A 17,953-nucleotide genomic window follows, 5' to 3' on the forward strand; every position below is an offset into this window, starting at 1 on the left:
TGCTGGCAACTCCAGAATAATAATTGAGGGTAATTGTACAAAATAAATAAACAATATGGAACTCCAAAATGTTGGTGAACACTTACATACAGATCATTCATTGGTACATAACTGTGGTTTTAAACTGCAATTATAATTTAATTATAGAAGATGACAATTTAGAACGGTTTATAAAAAAATTAGGAACTATTATTATTAGACAGAGACCATATAAAATTGCCTTTACATAAAATTAATAATTGAGAATCGTTAGATGATATGATACGATCGACTAAGATGACATCTAACTGTTTTCAACTATTAACTTCACGACAGCAAAGTTTCTCCCTTATTATTGTTGGTACAATGATGATTAATTTTGGTGTTACGTTGTTGATTGACAATGCCTTCATTCCCTGCAAGCATCAAGTACTTATCCCTCCGAGTGAGAGTTGTGCACTGAAATCCCAAAGCAAGAGCCAATTGGCTCTGAATATAGTTAGCCACCTCACAACTGGACCTGCCTCCAGCACATGTAAGCTCCTTAGGAACCTTCCCAAGGATGTGAATGTGGTAACATGGCCGAGGATTCATGAAGAAGAAGATGGGGTCCAAACACTTCAAGCCTGCTGCTGTGGTCCCATAAAACATGCTGACATGAGCATTCATAGCCACAGGAACTATTTCATCAGCCAACTCAGCAAACAATGAGCTGAATCTTAATAGGTATGGCTCCCTACAAGTTGTTCCTTCTGGACATACTACCAAGTCACCTGTTTTCCACACACCAAATCACAATCAATTCTTAGTAATTGCAAAGTTTTTCTTTCTTTAACAATAGTTTCCATAACATTTGTTATGTGATAAATTAAGTTTTAACGTATAGACGAAAATTTAGTCAAAGATCTAAAAATATCTAATGATTTTTATCTATTATCCTTACATGAAGATAATTTCAGGTGTGAATTAAAGTTAAATCAATTCTTAGTAATTGCGAAATTTATGATTTTTGTTTTCTTTATCTCTTTAAGAACATTTTCCTTTTATGCTATAGTTTCTATAAGATTTGAAAAATCAGATATGAACAGAAACAGAAAAGGAAAGAAGACAAAAAGTGCAGAAACACAAAATTACCTTCACTTAGCAACCTTTGCATGGTTTGAGCATCTTGTTTTCTATCCCTTGTGAGTCTGACAGTCCTAATTGGAGCTATGAACTCTGACACCTTACTCAAGCTATATGTGACTGCAGTCAAAGGCTTAGCCAAAGAAGTGCTTAAGAAAACAGGATCAAGAAGTGTCCTATGTGTGCAAACATACAGAACCCCTTTCTTCTGTTCTGAACTTTGAGACCTCATTATTCCTTTAACATTCAGGTTTATGCCACTCCAAACTCCAAGTATCATTGCCCATTTGTATGGAAGCAAGATCCCAACAAGGATTCTATATATGGCAAGAAGAATCCCAATTGGGAGCCACATGAACATCAACAGTGTTGCTGATGGGGTTGGCAAGAATGCCAACCTTCCATCATGGAAGATTAAGGGCTTTGGATATTTTTCCCTTCCCAACATTGGGCTTGGATTGTTCACCACATAACCTTCCTGTCATTATCAATAATACACTTAATTAAAACATGTCTACTATAAAGTTTACTATAAACAACAAGGACTATACTATGTATACACCAAAATCAGCAATGTGGTATGCCAAGAAGGTTAAGTTTACTATGTATGTGTTTACCTTGCAAAGTGACATGAAAATATGATCATCAAAACTTGAGCTTCCAATACCAATGTCTGGTTTTCTGTCACCAAAATACTCTTTGAGTGCTCTATGCTTCACAAGCAAGCCAGAATCAGAGACAAAGCCAGTGAAGTAGGTACCAAAAGTTTGCAACTCTGTGCCTATAACATTACAAACACTCAAATACTCCTTCAGAAACCCTTCAACCATAACTCTAGGAACACTTGTGAACACAACTTTGGAACTTGATGAAGCCATAACCTCATAAGCATGAAGGTTGAGATTCTCCAAATAGAATTTAGGCAGCACTGCCCTTGAAACACATTCCATGTCCTTGATTCTCAGGCCACAGAATGTGATGAAGGTCATGAGTTTAAGGTTCATGTCATGGTTCAAAATGAGGAGGAGAGGACAAGAGAGAAGCAAGAGAAGTGCCCTTAAAATGCTGCCACCTTCAAAGGCAACAAGCATGAAGAAAGGGAAGAAAGAGTGTGTATTTAGCAACACTTTGTGAACGTCGCAAAAAGCAAGTGTTGGTTGTGAAGCTCTAAGAGCCTCCAAGTCACATTTTGTGACACTTGGAAAAGACAAACAAGGTTGTTGAAGATGTTGTGGTTTTGATGAGATGATGTTATACTCAAAATTGAACCAATAACTCTTCATTTTCCTTGCTGCTCTATAGAAAGAGTTAGCAAGAAGTTGGTACAAAACCCAATCAAGAAGCCTAAGAAGCACCATTGGAAACACCATGATGATGATGAAAAGAAGAAAAGGGTAGGAAGAATGAGAGAGAAAGAGAGGAGAAGAGTATATGTGGTGAAGAGAGGAAGAGAGTGTACAGAGAATATTTATAGAGACATTAAAAAGGGTTCAGAAATCAGAAGGAAAAGAAGGTTGACTGTGGCATTTGGTTAAACACACCGCTGGCATTAACTTCAGTTGCTTCTCTTATTAGATTTTATTTAATAATTTATTATTTGTTATGGTTTCATGCAAAGATGAAGATGTTGTTGTTATGATCTTAGATTGCATTGCATGTATGATGTATGTAGAAACATGTTCTCATATAGTCTTTGCTTGGCAACTGACATATATACAGTAGGTAGGTTAAAATGTTGGTGACCCTCTTTGGAGATTTTCAGTTTTTTTTTTTTTTTTTTTGAGAAATTATTAGGCTCCAAACACATGCTGTACTACTACCTATTTTTAATGACATTGGAATGTGTGAATATCATTCAAACCTTAAGAAACTATGTAACATGATAAAATAAGTAAGATGTTTTATTTATTTAGACTAATTTTTTTTGTTATACTTTAATTTCACATGAAATGTAGGGTTTACATTATTGAGAAAAAAGGTGTTTTTTTTTCTTATTTTTACAATTTTAATATTTAAAAATACTATTTATATATGTGTAGTTTTATTTATTTTTAATATATAATTTGTATTTTAAGGTATATTTTATATTAGTGACTAATTTTGATGTACATGGTTGTTAATATTATTATATTTTATATGATAAAACAATTATCAAATGGAGTCTTAGAACATATTTAATATGTTTTAATAAATATTTATTATAATCACTTAGGGAAAGTATGAGTAGCCAATGGAATATTTGTGCCATGAATGGAGGTTTAGAGAGTATTAGAGATATAATCATTAGTGTTACCTATTCTCATTAGCTGAAGCTTTTGAGATGAGTGGTATCATAACATGGTATTAAAACTCTAGATCCAAAAGGTCAAGAGTTCGATTTTTGGTGAACTTACAAATCAGTAAGGTTCAATAAGATACAAGTAATACTAATTATAGCAAAAATTTTTGAGTATATTTTTTATTTGTATATTTTTAAATTTTTTATGTCATATAGAGGCCAATAGAAATTAAAGTTAGATCACCCACACCATCAGATCAATTTGACAATTTTCAGAAGTTATTTGAACTTAGAAGCTCATAGAAAGTCAAATTGATCCTCTCAATATAACTTTGACTTTTTTTTCTTCTTTTCTTCCCGTGTCTTATTAGTAGAACAAATTGACTTTTGTTACTCTTGTTCCTTTGTCCATTCCCAAGGCACTTGAATTTGGGACAGTTAATTGGTTTGAATTTTAATTGCATAGTTAATATTTTGTCTGTGAATGAAGTCATAGCTGCCTCATGCTGAGTATAATTCACAAATAAGACCAATAATCTTTAACCTAGATATTAAATTATTAGCCACTTAAGCAAAATCATATAGTACATGATACTAATTTCATGAATAAGATTTTATCATTGTTATTTGTTGTAATTTCCTACAAGCTAGGTAATTAAAGTAGGTTAAGGCGGAACCAACTTAATTAATTGCTCTAATAAGTAGTAGTGAAATATGATGATGATGATGGCATAATGCTTTTAATTTGGTACAACTTGTAACAAAAATCTTATGATGATAATAAACCTTATCATGTAATACACATTTAGGTTGGTTTGGTGAACCTTTTAAATCATTTGATATGTCTGTTCAATGGGCACATAGTTTGCATGGAAACATATAAGAACACTCATGAATCTATGGCTTCTCTTTTTGATATGAACCTTTTAAATCATTTGATATGAAAAATACTCATTCGTATATAACAATTAACAAACTGAATCTTACAAGTAATTGCTAATCACATTGTTGGTTTATCTTCTACATAATAATAATAATAATAATAATTATTATTATTATTATTATTATTATACTTCAGGTGAATCCACTTGGCTTTATATAGTATCGTTTTTCTTTTCTGGGCCAGGAAAAGAGCTATATACCATTCAAAAGGCCCAGTTGATCTTGTATGAAGACTATTTACAAAGTTTTTGGACTATCAGGCCCATTCCATTTTAAATCATTGAATACAGTAACATCAAAATACCAAAAATAGAAAGTATTAGCTGCGTGTGCTTTTTCCTAAAAATTTTAGAATGAGAATTTCATATTTTTATATTTGGTTCAAAGTTTGAAAAGTTATTTTCAAATAAATTTGATTCCAGAAAATAGAATCTAAATAATAAAATAATACTTAAACCACATACTCCAAAAATAATCCATCCATCCGATTAGTCTTTCAAATATTTTAATTTTGATAAAATAATTTTAAATAAAAGAAAGGCACTCATTTCTCTTTGAATATCATAAAAGTTTGACAAACTTTAAACTTTCTTAATTTTAGGGTTATGAATGTCTTTAAAGAGTTACTAATGTTTGACTTTAATTTTGATAATCTAACTAATATTTTATCTCAATTTTATTACAGTAAACTTAATGTTAATTTTGTAATTTTGACTGATTTTTCTTATATTATAATAATAAGATAATAAAATCTAACATGAGCTAAATATTTTCTAGAAAGCTACGAGCCTACAATTCGTATACATGGACACTCAAGACAATAATATATATGAAGAGAAGAATGATAAATGAATTTTTACAATGATTGAATCCAAAATGTGGTCAAATGACTAATATTAATAGAGATCATTAAAATTTTCTAAGTAACAAGTAAGTCAATTTCTTTAGTGATTGTACTGCTGAATTTCTTGATTTTTATGTAGCTGTTACTTTTGTGTTTCCTAGCCTGGGTTGAAAATTTGTGAAAGACTCTGTGTATACCAAACAAAAAAAAGTTTTTTTTTTGTGATATATTTTTTAAGATACGACAATAATTTGGGAGATATATTTTGGAATATTTAGATTCAAAATATATATTTGAGTTTGTCCTTAGTTCATAAGCTTTAAGTTCACTTAACTATTTATGAAGATGAATTCTCTTTTTGGTGTTTTATCTTTACAAAAAATATAATCCCATACCAAATTTCTAAAATTCTTTTGTGCTTGGATCATGTTAAAAAAAAATAATTATTTTAACTGATCTTAGTGTATTAATTACAAGTACTTCAAATTTTAGTTTTATCATTATTTTGTATGTGAATTTATTTATAACTTCATATTAAGTTTAGCTGCATGATTATAAAAAATTATATGACTGTATTTTACCAACAGTAACTATAATGAGTTAAATACCTAAAGGTACATGTAAATTCTGGCTTAAGAGACAATAAAGAGATCAATTACATTTCTTGTTATGTTTTACATAACTTATCTACTATTTTGAGTTAGGAGATATCAAACTTTATATTGACATAATTATTTAAGGTCCAAAGTCATGATAATAATCTCAAACGTGTTTAGTCAAAGGTTTCTATAGAAAGGAAAAAGAAGCATGCAAATTTTGTGATAGTTACTGTTATTTATTTATTTATTTATTTATTTATTTTTGCCTGTTAAGTCGCCTATTCTAGAATGTGTTGTCTTATTTTAATTTATGTTTTGCTTGCTTTTTCTGTTGTCGATTTTGTCTTTTTGCTTAAACATATCCTTGCTTGGTTGTGTACTTAGGTATCCTCTAATATTTTTGATGGAAAAACATTTGCCTCTGATCCCTATTACTCTAATTCATAAATTTTGCATCTTTTGTTTCAATTTAAATTTGTTTGACGTGATAGTATTTATGCTTGAAATGTTTGTCTCATATCTTTTCTTTGAGATTGTGAAATGATTCTCTCTTAGTTGCATCCATTGTTGATGGATATCTTACCTGATTGTGTTCTGAAATATTCTCTTAAATCTTTGTAAAAAATTGTCGTTGACTTTGGTTACCTTCTTTTGTGCACTTTGTATTTCTTTTATTCAAGCTTGAACTTGTTTCGACCTGATACTCTATCTTCTCTTAGATTGTTCCTATCAAAGTTCCTTGATTCAGATTTCTTTCTTAAAATGCGAATTGGCTTTCTTTCTGGCACACTTCATTCTTTTGTACATCATCGCTTAATTGTGATCTTGTACGTCTTTCCACGTTCTTGCGAACACCAAGTGTATTATTTGCTTTTTCTTCCTAAGTTTTGAATCCCATTGAGTAAACTCGAGCTTGTTTTGGTATAACATGTGATTCCTAGATTAGCAAGCGATACGTTAACTCTTTAGGATACAACTTATCGATGCTGAAGTTCGGAAGGTTGTAATCCTAAGATTTGACATGAAACCGGCGGTTATTACTATGGATATGTACAACAAAATCAAGGGGATTATGAGGTAAAAGTGTATTTTGAGGAGATTGACGAACGAAGTGAAAAGTGCTATGTATATTTGAGTTGTCAAGGGAACGAGAGTAGACGAATGTCAATCGCATCTTTTTAAAACAAACCTATCCTATAACCTTTTGTACCAATTATACTTCTTCCTCATGCTTGGTAAAAGGCTAAAATCATGTAACATTTTGTACACTGTATCAATTTTCGAGGACGAAAATTTTTGTAAGGAGGATAGAATGTAATGTCCTAAGCTTCTTTTTTCTATTATTACTATCCTACCCTTTAATTTTATCAAAATTTATGCATTATCCTTTTTCCTCCTACCCAACCCTAACCCTAAATTACTAAACAACTTCCACTCTTCCTCATCAACCACAGCCCCCTTCTTTTCAAAACCCACACCATACACAAATACACCCATGCAGAAAAAAAGAGAGAACGGTAGAAGGAGCTGCTGCCTCCACGCCTCGCCGCTGAAGTTCTGCCACTGCCAAGTCACCATCAACGTCAACCCGAGAGAAAGAGGGAGTCTGCAAGTTGAAGGAAGCTGGAGGAGTGTTGCTGCCGTTAGCGTTTCACCGTGCCGCCATCATGGTCGCCGAGAGGGACGCGGTCAGTCTCATCGTCGTCAGATCCGTCGCCGCCATGCTTTTCCCACCGCCGATCTGTCTTTGCCGATGTAGACCCCGTCGCCGAGCTGCTGCGCCGCCGCTATTACTATTGGGTTTCCGGAAAGAGGAGCTCGAACGGGAGAGAGAAAGAAAGAGAGAGAGAGAGTTCGCAGAAAAAGAAACACGACAATACACGAACATAGGGGAGAGGAGGAACTCACCAGAGGAGAGGGAGACTCGTCGCCGCGCCTCTAGTCGCCAGGAACGGCGCTACCGTCACCGGAAAACATGCTGGAGCTTCCAAACTCACTGGCAACACTACGTTGCCACTGTTCTGGTCTAGCCTCTTCCCTTAGTCTGTTCTATTTTCACCTTATCTCTGCCACCATTTCATTTTTCTACCTTGTTCTTGATTTTATTTATTTTTGTCTTTGTTCTGTTTTGGATTTTCCAGAATTTTATTTGCCTTTGTCTCTATATTCGATTTGAAATTACTGCCTGGTGTTGTGGTCATTGTCGCTGTCGTGAGAATTGAAGTTGTTGTCTATGGATTGAAACAATCCCCAAGAGCTTAGTTTGAACGACTTGGAATGGTGGTGAAGGGACTTGGTTATAGTCAAAGCCAAGCTGACCATACCATTTTCTATAAACATTCTGCAGCTAATAAAACTGCCATCTTAATTGTATATGTGAATGACATTATTCTGACAGGTGATGATTCTTTGGAGCTAAAAGACTTGAAGGAAAAGCTTGCCAAAGTATTTGAAATCAAAGAACTTGGCTCATTAAAATACTTCATTGGAATTGAATTTGCAAGGTCTAAGGAAGGTTTTTTTATGAATCAACGAAAGTACATCCTAGATCTTTTAAAAGAGACAGGATTACTTGGTGGTAAAGCTGCTGAAAGCCCGCTGAACCAGAAAATGTAATAGACAAAGAGAGATATCAGCGGTTAGTAGGGAGGCTAATCTATTTATCCATACACGCCTGGATATAGCCTTTGCTGTGAGCATGGTAAGCCAGTTTATGCATTCACCTAGTCAAGAACACATTGATGCTGTCTTTAGAATCCTAAGGTACTTGAAGGGGTCGCCTGGGAAAGGGTTACTCTACAAAAAGCATGGGCTTCTTCAAGTAGAAGCTTATACAGATGCGGATTAGGCTGGAAATGTCATGGATAGAACGTCAACATCTGGGTATTGTACTTTTGTTGACAAAAACCTGGTTAGTTGGAGGAGTAAAAAACAGAGTGTTGTGGCACGAAGTAGTGCAGAAGCTGAGTTTAGAGCAGTGGCTCATGGAATATGTGAAGCACTATGGGTAGAGAAAATCCTACAAGAACTAAAAGTTTCCATTTCTCCACCAATGAGATTGTATTGTGACAATAAATTCGCAATTTCTATTTCTCATAATCCAGTGTTGCATGATAGAACTAAACATGTTGAAGTTGACAAGCATTTTATCAGGAAAAAGATTTAGAGAGGACAGATTTGCATCTCATATGTTCTAACCACAAAATAATTAGCAGATGTTCTAACTAAAGAATTACCCAAAAAGACTTTTGATAGCATAATAAGCAAGCTGTCAATGAATGATATCTTCAAGCCAGCTTGAAGGGGAGTGTTGACTAGATTAAATCAAAATCAGATTCCTAATTCCTTTCATGAATCTTTTATGTAAATAGAATTAATTATAAATATTTTCTTTTTTTGGTTTAGCTTAATTTTAGGAATTTTATGATTAGAAATCTTTCCTTTATTTTAGGCTAGTATTTTTCTCTTCTTTCATATTTTATAGTTATTTTTATTTCTGTAATTCCTCTATAAAGAGACTGATTCCCTGTACATTAGATAATATAATATATTCAAACACTTCAACTATATATATATATTTTTATGAAGTTTTGCATTATTCCAAAATGTTTGATTTTACTTGAATATCTATTTTTGAGGCATTGAAGTATTTGTTCGTACTCACTTACTTTAAAAATTGTGAAATATATTTGAAATCTCTTATGATTGAAAAAGATTTCCAATGAGAAAGTATTATCTGATTTGATTTGATTCGATACCTTATATATTTGAAAGAGCAAATATTTGTTGTATTTGAAATTATATGTTTTAAATTGGTTTGGGAGGCTCGTATTAGAAAATCGTAGTTAACGGCGGTTATGACGTTAACTTAGATGCATCTAACTCAGACTCCAGCTAGCATGTGTGTTGCTAGCCTAACGTGTAGGCCACACGTTAGATCAGTTATTCTGTTAGGACACACAAGAGGAAAGGGCTACCCATAGAGGCGAAGCCGCCCAAGTGTGGACTTTTGATTTGATTTCTATATGAGAACTCCTTATTGATTCACTTATTTATATAAATTATTATTTTTCTAACTAAAATCTATTATATTCTTAACATATAAAAGTAGATACATAAGTTTACCCACATTACTTTTAAAACATCTTTTTCTTTCTACTAATGCTATGTCAGCAACATCGCTTACTTGGCAAAATATTAGAATCAACTACTCAATTTTTGCCAAATTAACTATTATTTTCAAATCAGCAAATATATATATATATATACACATACAAACATTTGTAATCAAATTTGTAACCTACACAGATATTGAATCCATATCCATATATTTATTATATCTCACCGTTATAAACAATACAATAAATTTATAACTCCAATAATTAATTTATTAATTTTTATAAATAACTCATTAAATATAATAAATATTTATATTACAAATGTAATAATAATATTATTAATCATAATAAATTTTACGTTACAAATATTCAAATTCCTGAACTACTTATATAAGTTTTTCATCACTATTCATTTAAATGACATCAAATTTAGTACAAAAAATTTATTTTCAAACTACACAACATCTCAAACTTACTCAATGGAGTATTATTCTTTGGACAATATCACCAAACAAAAAGACAATTAGTTTATCAAAGTTCGCTTGGTTCATCTATGAGAAACATTAATATCCACAAATAAAGAAGAGTCTCTTTGCTTAGAAATGATTATATTAGATGAAAAGGTACAAAACAAACATATTTATTATATTTTTAAATTGAATTTACGAAAAATAATTTAATTATTTTTGCTTTTTATACTTTTTTATATTATTTTATAATACTTTATATATAATTGTATTTTAATATTGTTAAAATTATACTTCTTTTAATATGCTATTCATTATTCTTTTTTAACTAATTATGAACTAAGATTTACTAACACTGCAGGGAAGAAAAAGTCTATAATATAAAAATTTAAAAATAGAAAATACAAATGATTTGTATAGGCCAATTAAAGGTATAATGAAAGCAAACTTTTTACTCATAATTATTGTGAAAGAATTAGATATCAAATTTTGAATATTTTTCAACACTATTTTAAATTTGTATCACTTGAGACATTATCTGACAGAGTGGGTCAAAGAAAAATACTAACAGGTAATTTTATTTTATACTATTTCAATTATTCTTATTAAAAATAACTTATTCAAAAAAAAATTCTACATATTTTTGTTCTTTTTATTGTAGATGTCATTGAAAAACTACATCAAGAGATTAAAAAGAAAGAAAACCATACAAATTCAATACACATCTTCGGAAGAAAAACATACATGCAAAGATAGAACAAACAACATAATAGAAAGTGCATACAACTCAACAATTCATAAAGAACATGCCTTCACAAGAACCTCGACAGAAAGAAGAAAGCAACAATTCTAACAATAAATAATAAAGAAAAAGGAGGACGAGCGCCATATAGGAAGACTAAATCCATCAACTAAAACAAATGTAAAAATCAACCTACCAAATAAAAATATCACTTTGTACAACTCCAACATCTAAATTGTCACGGCCCAAAATGAACCATGACCGGCGCTCAGGAAAATAGTCCCTTAGCAAGCCTAAACCGACTCAAATATAAGTTGAATAAGAAAGTTATAAATATCTTACAAGTTCTAAAATAAATAGTTATATATATTTAACAAAAATAAAATAATTACAAATGGTTGGATCCTGCCTGTGACATATGGAGCATATACATCTAGGAACTCAACAAAGAATACGTACTCGTTGTAGATTATTACTCTTGAATAAAAAGTCTCACATAGTCAAGTATTTGTTCCTGAAAAATGTTTTAAAAAAAAGGGATGAGTTTTACAACTCAGTGACTAGACAATACATCTATAATTGACATGAGACCATATAAACATTATTATCAAAGTAACTTTAATTAGAAAATAATAGTTGATAATAATAAGTGAATCAATAAGGGAGTTCTCATATAGAAATCAAATCAAAAGTCCACACATGGGCGGCTCCACCTCTATAGGTAGCCCTTTCCTCTTGTGTATCCTAACAGAATAACAGATCTAACGTGTGGCCTACACGTAAGGCTAGCAACACCCCTGCTAGCTGAAGTCTGAGTCAGATGCATCTAAGTTAACGTCATAACCGCCGTTAACTACGGTTTTCTAATACGAGCCTCCCAAACCAATTCAAAACATATAGTTTCAAATACAATAAATATTTAATCTCTCAAATATATAAGGTATCAAATCAAATCAATCAGATAATACTTTCTTATCAGAAATATTTTCACATCATACTTTTTCAATCATAAAAACATATTTCATAATTTCAAAGTGAGTATCAACAAATACTTTAATACTTCAAAAGTATATATTCGAATAAAATCAATATTCTAAAATAATATAAAGCTTTATCAAACATATATATAGTCTCATGTAAAATTTCTAATATATGAATTTCATAAGAATAATTATTCAACTATAATAAATCAATTATTATAATCAAATCAAAGTTTTTCAATAATAGTTTCATAATAACATAAACCAAAAGCTTAACGGTTATAAATGTAAAGCCTACTCACAACGTGGTCCCTTGAGACCGAAGATACCAAACCCGGAGTGCCAAATTCAAAGTAAGGAGGATTGAAGTGAAATGAAACGAATGACCACAGAATTTAGACCGGAATAGCAACAAGATGGAGTTGGCGATAGTTCTTGATGACCTCTTGGGATGCAATTCCACCAACCAAAGCAGCCACAGCAAGAAGCTCTGCGGCACCAAATTGATACATTTCATTGGTAAGATCCTCAGCCAAAGCAACACCTTTGCATCTCAGGCACTTAGGAGGCCAATAGCTCTACTCTTCAATCATGGTATATCCTCATTAAATCACAGAGCCGTCGAAAGACAGAGGAGGAGAGAGGAGTGAAAGGCAGAGCAGAGGCAAGTCGAGACACAGCGCCGCCGGGACTTCGATTTTGTGATGACTGACGAGATGAGACAGGGACAGGCGATGTGGGAGACCGACGACGAGAGGCAGCTCATAGAGAAGAGAACTGGAGCGCGCCACCCGGCCGCTACGAACCGCGATTTGTGACGCCACGAAACTGAGGCAAGGCCACAGGTGCAGGCAGCACAGGGAACACCGAAACAGCGAAGATCGAGGAGTGAGGAGGGAGCTGAGCTGTTGAAGCTCATGGAGTCAGAGTCCGGGAAGGGACGAAGGGTTAGGACTTAGGTGGCTGTGGGGTGTGAGGTGTATGTGATGCATGAGCATCTTGTCTATCCTTTCCTAGTGAATTTGCATCTAATTTGTTGAGTTTAATTAAGAATTAATTATATTTTATCCACTATGGATGCTATTTTGAGTTTTGTGCAATACTGTTTATTTTAGGTAGCATTTGGCGGAATTTGATGGAGTTTCTGCAGAGAAAGAGAAGAAGCCAAGAAGATGACCAGCGAATACCGACGCGGACGCATAGCTCACGCGACCGCGCGGAATGGAGAAAATCGCAATGACGTGATCGCGTGCCTGACGCGATCGCGTGGACTGGAATCTGCACATATGACGCGAACGCATGGACGACGCGGACGCGTCACATGTGCCATGTGCAGAAAATGTAGAAAAACGCTGGGAGCGATTTCTGGGCTGTTTTGACCCAGTTCTTAGCCCAGAAATCACAGATTAGAAGCTGCAGAATGGACAAATCAAGTGGTCCCCACCCATCAGCTGAAGACTTGTTAATTAATTCGAATTTAAATTCAAATCTTATTTTAGAAAAAGATATTATTTTAATTTTAATTTTAGAAATTTGATTTTTAAATTATTAGGATTAGTTATAAAAGGGATCCCAATAGGGTGGTTCAAAAGGAACAGATTACACAACATTATTCCATACAAATTTACATTTCATATTCCATGAGCAACTAATCCTCCATTGTTAAGGTTAGGAGCTCTGCCTATTGTATGGATTGATAATGTTATTTTTCTATTTTAATTCATGTTTTGATTTATATTCAATAATTATTTTCGTTCTTTATTTTATGACTTTGGGTGGAACGGAAGTATGACCCATGTTCTATTTGAGTTCTTGTAAAACTTGGAAAAGCTCTTTACTTGAACAATAGCTTGAAAACATATTATCCTGAATTTCTAATTGTTTGTATTTAACGAGATACGTGACATATAATCCCTTTATTTTTGGATAATTAGGATTCTTGTGGCATATAAACTAGAATTTGATCATCACCCTCTAATTGGAATTAATTGACCAAGGAATTGGTAGTTGATGAATTTTAGAGGAGACTAGAAAGGTCTAAAGAATTAGGGTCTAGTCACAAATAGTTTGCCATGAATAAAATCTTGCATAATTAAAATAGTTAATAAGAAAAGTCAATCCAGAAAATAGATAACTCTGAAACCTTAACTGTTGTCTCCATATATTATTCCCAACTTAATTACTTGCCCTTCTTCAATATTTTTGATATTGTTTAATGTCTTTTATACTGCATCTCAACATCAATTTTTGTTTGTCTAACTAAGCCCATCAAACACTATTGTTACTTAGTCCATCAATCCTTGTGGGATCGACCCTTACTCACGTAAGGTATTACTTGGTACGACCCGGTGTACTTGCCGGTTAGTAAGTGTGGTTGTAAAATACCGCACCAGTATGCGTAAGAGAGTGAGTGTTAATGGGTTTAATTTGGGAAAATGGGGTTAGAGTTTGGTTTGGGAAAAAGAGGAGAAATGGTATTTGAGGGATTTTACATAAATTTTTTGTACTACAAATTATTTGAAACAAAACATCTTTCAAATTTAACTTTAGTTTACACATATTTAATTTAATTCTACAAAATATAACCATTTTTAATATTTATTATATACTATCATTAATTTACTGTCCGCACATTGCGCGGGTCTCATTCTAGTTATTGTTATAATAATGTTTATATGGTCTCATGTGACTTATAGATGTACTGTCTAGTCACTGGATTGCAAAACTCACTCCGTTTTTCTAAAATTATTTTTTAAGAATAAATACTTGATTATGTGAACCTTTCAATTCGAGAGTAATAATCTACAATAGGTATCTATTTTTTGTTGAGTTCTTAGACATCATCTGCTTCATATATCACAGACAGGATTCATTCATATTTATTTATTTTATTTTTGTTTAAAACATGAAATTATTTATTTTAAAAAGTGTAAATTTATTCAAAACATTTGTAACCTTCTTATTTATCTTATATTTAAATCTGTTAGGCTTATTAGGGGATAATTTTCCTCGACGCCAGTCATGGCTCATTTTGGGCTGTCACATCTTGGGTCACTGGACTTGATTCAACACCAAATGGAGAATACAATTTAGGTCCATGATAGAAAATATTTTGAGATATTTCTATTTTGGGGCCAAGCTGAAGAGGAGAGTGGAGCTCTCACCCTTCCAGATATTGAACTAAGGGGTCTGGCCCAAATTCTATGGTTCATTAACACACTATTTGCTAAGGATTTTCAAATGCACTGCATTTGCCTAATTCTTGTCATATCTGGCACAAGTTCTACAATCAAACAAACATCTTTAAAACGGTATATTGTACTAGGGATGGTAGAATTTAGCAGTTGGTACTTTGACTTCAAAGCAGAGCACTAATAATTACACTTCAAATTCCTCAATGGAAAAGTCTAGGGCCAGCAACTTTTGTGTTTGTGGTCAGCACTTAACTATCAAAAGAAAAGTGAGTGATCTTCTACCATTGGATGTAATCCCATACCATTAAAAAGACTATTGATGGCTAATTGATGGTTATAAAATACAAAAGTTGCTGGCCCGCTAGTACTCATCGAATAAATTATATGAAAAACTCATTGTTTTTAAATATATGAATAAACAGATCACTAATTCATCATCTTGTCCAAAGTTTGTTATTCATATTATGGTCAGGCAAATGATGATGCCAAGAGAAGTGCTTCAGTGCACTCCAGGGGTTCTTATCATTTTCACTCTACCATCCTTTTTCAATCTGATGGACAAGGCTATTGTAACCAAATGATACTCATATATCTAAATCACAGCAATACATAATCAGCTTTTCATATGATGACGATGAATGTAAAACTTCCAATAGATCATGCAAACTCTTGAATTTTGAGATGATATCTTCAACCTAAGCAAAAAAAGAAAGAAAGACAATTTTCTTAAATGCCAAACACCACCTTTGAAACTGAAACTTCTGCCCAGATCTCTGAAATAAGTTCACAATTTATTAAAATTTTGTGATTAGGGGCGTGGGAGAAGCCCATTTCCAGCAGGCAGCAGCACCCTACTGTTCCCCTCATGCCCTCAGAAGTATCTACCAACTTTCAGCAAACAATTCTGCATAATATATAAATTAAATAATGCATATACCATATAACTGGATTTAATAAGATATGATCATTTTATAGATATAGAAAATGGAAAAGTTTGTTTGTCCCAGGTAAAAGATTTATATAACATCCACAGTGACTCAAGTCTCAATTATCTTGAAAAGATTGGAAAACTATGCTTTATAGATAATTCTTTCTTTTGCTTTGCTTTTGGAAAGGGATCTCAAAGAAGAGGGAAAAGAGAAGGCAGCAAAATATAGATATGCTGACGAGCCTCCTGACATCACACAGCATCAAGGACATTACCAGAAGCATTCATGAGAAGTTCCTCACACACCATAATCAGCAATGAAGCCTCAAATATCATCTTCATCAAAATCTGCATTACATAAAAAATGAATAACTCTAACTACTTATAAAAGGCCACCATTAATGTAGAGCAAAACACAACTCCCTAGATAAACAAAAGTATAGAGCCAGAACTCAACAGATTCAACATCAACTCATTGGCTTTCTAATGTTTGGAGTTGGTGCTGTAAAAACATGCTTCCTTTGGTCAATCCATCAATCTAGTTGCCTACATGGATTCATAATATTGCCATTACATGTAATGATTGTAAAGGCCAAAAGAGATAGAAAGTAAACAATAGAACTAGAAGAGCTGCGGTAGGAATGAATTTGTGTGAAATCACCCCTTTCCCAGTTATAGAATTATACTGGAAATGCAGGAAATTATAGAGCAGAAAAAACTATGTTACTCCCTCTCTCCATGCCACTTTTATTCATTAAATTGGTGCCTTTCTGCTTATTTTTGTCATAATTGAGTTAAGACTGTTAATCCTTCTTATGCAGTTGTTAAGTGAGTCACCCTATTCAGCCTTGATTTCATTTCATATCTGAAACAACACTTATTTGAATGTCATTGTTATTATTATGTTCATTGTTTTCTATATCATTCTGTATTTGAATGGATTTATAGCCATGTATGCAACCCTTGCAAGCAGAGAATTCCAGAATCACTTTTCTCTTGGAGTTCATTGAGAAAAGACTTAAAGAACAGTAGTTGCTGAGGGTGCAGGGCAAGAGAGTACAGGGCGATGCTACTCTGGATCAGGTTATTTCAAGATGTTGAAGATGATAGCAATTTTTCAAACAAGGAGCACCAAATGGTTCATAGCACCATCTTTGAACCTCATTTTACATTTAACATCATTTTAAAACAATGTAGAAAATGAAGCTGCTACAAAATGCAGCTGCTATTGCAAGATCAAAAACACAGTTATTATGCAGACAACTACTTAAGTGGTTAAAGAAAGAAGCGTCAATGTTTTAAGTATGGGAAAAATATTTATCAACTTTTATATAATGTGTATTATAGCACATTTATAAACTCTTACATTATCTTGGAGTCTAAGAATTAACTTGTCTTTTGTCCAGAGGCATTTTAAGACAACCTTAGTCCCAATTGTACCATCACAAAAACTCCAAGCTGATGAAACCAATTGAAGGCAACACATATGCAGAATAGGAAGATAAATGCCTTCTAATCAAAATTTTATTATCTTGCCATCCATGATGTAATGTTCTAAAATCAGAGTGACTACATGCAGAATAATGTGCTAGATTATCAGACTTTACAGAAAAAAAGTTTAAACGCTCTTAATTAACTAATCTAACAATCCACATTAAGCATAATTAAATCTCAATATCTGAGCTTCTCTCTGAATATGTCCATCTTTGTTTTTGCAAATGTCCAAACTTAATTTAATTAATGATGGATTATTATTT

General features: G+C 32.8%; 1 protein-coding gene across 1 annotated transcript; it reads right to left on the reverse strand.

Moving 5' to 3' along the window:
- GPAT1 (glycerol-3-phosphate acyltransferase 1) lies at window positions 1-2,562 on the reverse strand. The gene is made up of 3 exons (XM_016308556.3): window positions 1,722-2,562; window positions 1,114-1,582; window positions 1-752 (listed from the first exon to the last, which is right to left on the reverse strand). The coding sequence occupies exons 1-3, from the start codon at window positions 2,472-2,474 to the stop codon at window positions 307-309; spliced, it is 1,668 nt and encodes a 555-aa protein (XP_016164042.2). The 5' UTR covers window positions 2,475-2,562; the 3' UTR covers window positions 1-306.
- Between the last annotated feature and the right edge of the window lie 15,391 nt (window positions 2,563-17,953).

This window comes from Arachis ipaensis, chromosome B7 (genome assembly GCF_059453495.1).
Source record: "Arachis ipaensis isolate K30076 ecotype BB chromosome B7, ASM5945349v1, whole genome shotgun sequence".
Lineage (NCBI taxonomy): Eukaryota > Viridiplantae > Streptophyta > Magnoliopsida > Fabales > Fabaceae > Arachis > Arachis ipaensis.

Excerpts from the sequence above, each read along its gene's own strand:
- GPAT1 (XM_016308556.3), bottom strand. The coding sequence starts at position 2,474 with ATGGTGTTTCCAATGGTGCTTCTTAGGCTTCTTGATTGGGTTTTGTAC. Across the intron at positions 1,583-1,721 it reads TTTTCATGTCACTTTGCAAG|GAAGGTTATGTGGTGAACAA; the intron begins GTAAACACATAC and ends TGATAATGACAG. Across the intron at positions 753-1,113 it reads GCAAAGGTTGCTAAGTGAAG|GTGACTTGGTAGTATGTCCA; the intron begins GTAATTTTGTGT and ends TGTGGAAAACAG.